The sequence below is a fragment of the Cryptomeria japonica genome, chromosome 4 (assembly GCF_030272615.1).
Source record: "Cryptomeria japonica chromosome 4, Sugi_1.0, whole genome shotgun sequence".
NCBI lineage: Eukaryota > Viridiplantae > Streptophyta > Pinopsida > Cupressales > Cupressaceae > Cryptomeria > Cryptomeria japonica.
Window position 1 is genome coordinate 575,130,577 of NC_081408.1, and position 5,552 is coordinate 575,136,128.

General features: G+C 34.7%; 1 protein-coding gene across 1 annotated transcript; it reads left to right on the forward strand.

The window, feature by feature from the left end:
- Positions 1-3,333: 3,333 nt before the first annotated feature.
- LOC131071031 (uncharacterized) lies at positions 3,334-4,008 on the forward strand. The gene has a single exon (XM_058006728.1). It carries the CDS (start codon positions 3,334-3,336, stop codon positions 4,006-4,008), a length of 675 nt encoding a protein of 224 aa, XP_057862711.1.
- The last annotated feature ends 1,544 nt before the right edge of the window (positions 4,009-5,552 follow it).

The following is a 5,552-nucleotide window of genomic DNA, read 5'->3' on the forward strand; positions in this document are numbered from 1 at the left end:
TTACCTATAATGAATAGAATAATTTTAATGCAATGACTTAAGAAAATAAAATAGTATATACATATGCACATTATTAAATAAACTAGTGAATAATCATAAATTGATTAAATTAAGTACTATCTAAATTGCCTAACATAAATGATCAAATGAAGGAATATTATAGTCTATTACAACTAGATCATTCATATCAAACTTGTACCTCTTTTAGGGATAATTTTGTAATTATTTTAAGTAAATTGATTCAAGACTAAATGATAAAAGTAGAAAAAGGTAGTAATGAATATCCAAAGATAGCTATGATAGAAGATACAAAGCACTATAATTTCTATATATTGTTAAATATCAACCAAAATTTATTTAGAACATGAAACAAGGAAGCTTGTTTTTCTATTAAATCATGTTTATCCTTTATGATTGAATGAATTAAGCATGGAAGATTCACGAGTAATATACATAAATAATGAAGGTACTCACTTAAGTAATATTTTTATGCATATAAAATAGAAAAATATATAAATATATTTTCTAAGGAGAAAGTTCAAATCATCATGTGAAATGAAAATTACAAGTATACTTCAACAAACATGGAACTTGAAGAAGAGTTAGTTGATGATGTTGTTGGTGGAGCTTGATTATATTCCTATAGTTGATATAATCAGTCTCCAAGTGGGAAATTGTTGGTAATGGAGCTTGATATTATTGGTATAGATTATATTTCAGTGTGGATGGTTGAAAGGTGGGTACCCCTTGTAGGGTTTAGTGCCTACGCACCCTAATGGAGGTTTAGGGGGACTACGCTCAAAAGTCACATTTGGTATATATTTTATTATTATAAATTTGGACCATTGATCATTAGGTCAAATATCTAACATAGATATTATGTTTGTATTTTATTGCCCTAGAAAGTAAACCCATTTGTGTTTATGCATTTGTATTATAATTGTATATTGCATGCCGAGATTGTGACATAGATAAGATAAAGTTAAACATTAGACATGTTGTAGGTTTTATCCCTTCATTTTTCTATACAAAATAAACAAAGTGATTGTTTCTTTGTGGATGTAGCCCATATTGGTTGAACCATGCATATCTATGTTTTTGTGTTAAAATATATACATAATCAACTACTTTAGTTATTAATTTTTCATGACCATTTTATTAATTAGGAGAATATAATAAAAAATTATACTTTTCTAAATATAAGGATAAACTTATCGAACTTAGAACAATGAGAAACACCTTGATAATCTTACACGTATTTAAAAATCATGTGAACACAAATACCAATTTGAGCAGTCATGGACTTTGTCCACCTAAAAAAATATCTTCTACATAGTTAGTTAGGTAAGCTTTATTTTTTTGGTTTTTCTTTTGTTGGTTGTTTAATGACTTTGTTATAGTTTAATTGTTTGATTTTGTGTTGTGTTCCTAGTTTTCTTTTTTCTAGAGGTCTTTATTTAAAAAAAAAAATTCAGAAAGAGAATTTTTTTTTCCTAAAAGAACAAATGTTCAAAATTTTGTAGAAGAAAAGTTAGTCTTATTGATTTTTTTTTAATTCTATTATCAATTAGAATTATTACTTGTGACTATGGTTGATTAAATAACTTGAAACATAAATAAAATAGGTGATTTATTTACTAATAAAATTGAATCTTTCTAAATGACTTAAATTATCCACAATGCAAGGCCAAAATTATATTTATGAGAGTAATTATTAAAATTATATTTATGACCCGATATTTCATATGATGTGGGCATGGTACCTCGATTCATGCAAGAGACACATGAGTTGCATTGAAAAGAAGTTAAGGGAATCCTCCACTACATCCAAGGTACTCACAATATATGGAATTTAGTATGCAACATGAGTGGATATTGACTTGGTGGGATATACAGATTCAGATTGGGCAGGTGATTCTCAAGATCACAAGTCTACTTCAGGGTATTGCTTCTCACTTGGTTCCAGTCTAGTTTGTTGATTGAGTAAGAATCAGTCTACAATTTCTCTTTCATCAACAAAGGTTGAGTATCAAGGGGTAGTTAATGCCACCATTGAGGCTATTTGGATTCAATATATTCTCACTAAGTTTGACCAGTATTCCAATAAAAAATCCTACCATCATATTTTGTGATAATCAAAGTGCTATACAGATCTCAATAAATCTATCTTATCACCAGAAGACAAAATACATTATGATACATATGCTCTACATTCAGGCTCTGATTTAGGAAGGCATCATTGATCTTAAGTATCATTCTACATTAGAGCATACTACATACATCTTTGTTGGAAAGGTTGTTGTAATAGAGTGTAGTCATTGATGTAAATATATTCTTCTGTGTAACTACTCAAGAAGAAGATTGCTATATGAATGAAGGAGTAGATAGAAAGAGAGTGAGCAAAAAAGGGCCTAAGGCGACACCTCAGGATAACTCAATTAAAATAAGATACTGTAGTAAAGCTGACACGGTTTTCATCCCATCACCTCCAGGAAGGAAAAGAGCAAGCCAAATCAGAGACCAAGAGGCCAACACGAACATAGAAGATGGTACTCAAATGACCATCCATGAGGTATGTTCCCTACTCAAGAAATGAAAATAATCTCATGGAATATACGTGGACTGAATTGCCCACATAAACTGGATGTGCTAAAAAATTTAATTAGAGATCAAAGACTGGACATCATTATTATCCAACAAACTAAAATGAGTAAAGAGAAAGTTGAAAAAATTAAGCTTTTTAAGTATGGTGAAGTTTGTGGGGGAAGCTTAGATGGTGCCTCTGGGGGTATAGCTATTTTTTGGAACTTTAAGAGGGTGTCAGGGGAGTTGATCATGCAAGACAACAATCTACCTTTCATTAGGTTTAATCACATTGGGGATGGTACATCATTTCTTCTTACCAATATTTATGCCTCTAATAATAGACTTGGGAGAAGCAAATTCTGGAAAAAACTGGAGGCCATTAGGGCTCTTTACAAGGATGATATGTGGATCATTATGGGGGACTTCAATACTCCTCTCCATGATGATGAGAAGTTTGGAGGTGTCCTCTCTTAGTTGGATAGAAAAATGGATCTTTTGAACTTTATCAACAATCAAGGCTTGCATGACATTGATCTCCAGGGTGCCAAGTTTACCTGGTTGAACAGAAGGATGGGGGATGATCTCATTCAAGTCAGACTTGATAGGGCCCTCATCTCTAATGAATGGTTTAACCACTATCAATGCTCCCTCTTAGCTATCTCCCGTATAGGGTCTGACCACTTCCCTGTAATCTTTACTGCAACTAACACCATTGTTAAAATAAATTTCCCCTCTAGATTTGAAAGAATGTGGCTAGAGCACCCTAACCTTGCAAAAGCCATTGAGAAGTGGTGGTCTATTGAGGTCAAAGGTACAACTATGTATAGAATTGCTAAGAAACTTAGAAATGTAAAGGACAACATGAAGAATTGGGATAAGGAGGTTTTCAGTGACCTGTTTGCTACCAAAACTAAAACTCAGATGGATCTCAAGGAAATGCAAGATAAAATTCAAAGTAGCGAATACAAGGAAGTCTCAATCAATGAGGAAAATGAAGTTCTAATGAATTACCATAAGATTATCAGAAGAGAGGAAGAATTCTGGAAACAAAGATCTAGATCCCTATGTCTTAAAGCAGGGGATAGAAATACTAGATTCTTCCATATGACTGCGTTGAAACACAAAGCAACTAACAAAATATCTAAGTTAAAAAATGAGGAAAATGAAATTAGGAAGGATGAGGAGATTGGGAAGGAAGCCAAGAATTTCTTTACCTCTATGCTCTCGACGGACCATGGATTGAATGGTCAATTTCATAACACTATCATTGAATTCATCCCTCCTATCATTGGCAAGGAGCAGAACAAGGATCTTGTGGCTATCCCCTCTGAGGAAGAAGTTGGGAAAGCTGTCTTTTCTTTTGATGGGAACAAGGCCCTGGGCCCAAATGGCTTTCCACTTTTCTTCTTTCAAACTTTCTAGGATATCCTCAAAGCTAATGTGGTCAAAGGTGTACAAGAGTTCTTTGGAGCTAGAAGAATCTTAAAGGAGCTTAATGCTACTTTCCTGGTTCTCATTCCCAAATGCTCGGGTGCAGACTCTATGGATAAGTTCTGACCAATAAGTCTTTGCAATTATTTCTACAAAATCAATTCAAACGTGGTTACCTGTAGGCTGTTAAGGATTCTTCCCCTGATCATTTCGCCCCACCAGAGAGGATTTGTTCGTGGAAAACAAATCCTTGATTCTATCATTGCTATCCATGAAAATATTCATTCGTAGGTGGACTAAAAAAGACAAGGATTTCTGATGAAGCTGGACCTGTCTAAAGCCTATGGCCGGGTGGACTGGAGTTTTTTGGGCAAGTTGTTGTCTACTTTTTGTTTTGATGGGAAATTCATTAATTTGATCGACAAACTCATCTCTACCCCTTCTTTTTTGGTCATTGTTAATGGTGTGCCTTCCACCTTTAAATCCTCTAGAGGCATTCGACAGGGAGATCCTATATCCCCCATTCTCTTCATTATTCTAGCAGAATGTTTGGGTAGATTTATCAAAAAATCTATTTTTGAAGGGATCCTCTACGACATTTCGCCTTCCTCAGGCTTTAGAGCTTGTACCCACCAATAGTTTGTGGATTATATCATTCTAATGGGTACCTCCACCATCAAAGAAGCCTCCAATTTTAAACACCTACAATATGGCTACGAGTCAAACCATTAACTAGGAGAAAAGTTATGTTTTCTTCTTTAATACCCCTGAAGATAGAATGAATAGACTGGCTTGGATCCTTGGTTGTCAATTGGGTAAGTCTCCTATTGTTTACCTTGGCCTGCCCTTGGGTTTGAAACCTTTGGAGCTGTTTTGGAATTCTCTTGTTGATAGATTACGCAGAAAGCTAACAGGATGGAAAGGAAACCTTCTTAATCAAGCAGGGAAAATCCAAATTTTAAAATCTTCCATCTAGAGCCTTCCAGTTTATTCCTTAAGCCTTTTTAAAATCCCTGGTAAATTTGTTGATGCCATTGAGAAAATCCAGAAAGCTTTCCTGTGGTCAGGAGTGGAGGAGAAGAAGAAAATGACCCTCATTGCTTGGGAAAATATTTGTACACCTAAAAAGATGGGAGGATTGGGACTCAAGAATATCAAAACTTTGAACAAAACTCTCCTGGCCAAACAAATCTGTAGGACTTATCAAGGAAGAGGGGAATGGAATAAAATTTGGAATGCTAAATACCCAAGGAATGCTCCCACCATAGAGGAGTTCCTGGCTTCAAAACATATTCGAAGGGGTTCGTTCATTTGGAATAGCGTTACCCAGGCTAAAGATATTGCTCTTCTCGGTAGCATCTGGACCATTGGTGATGGAAGGAAGGTGAACTTTTGGGATGACACCTAGATTGGAGGGGGCCCTCTTAACAAGATGACAACTCATACACTCATCCAAAATTGCAAAGAGAAGATATACACCAAAGTCGAGGACTATTGGAGAGACCATTCTTGGGTGGATCTCACTCACATTGATC

Bases quoted from the DNA above. Each gene is read 5' to 3' on its own strand.
- LOC131071031 (XM_058006728.1), top strand. From the start codon at position 3,334: ATGTGGCTAGAGCACCCTAACCTTGCAAAAGCCATTGAGAAGTGGTGG.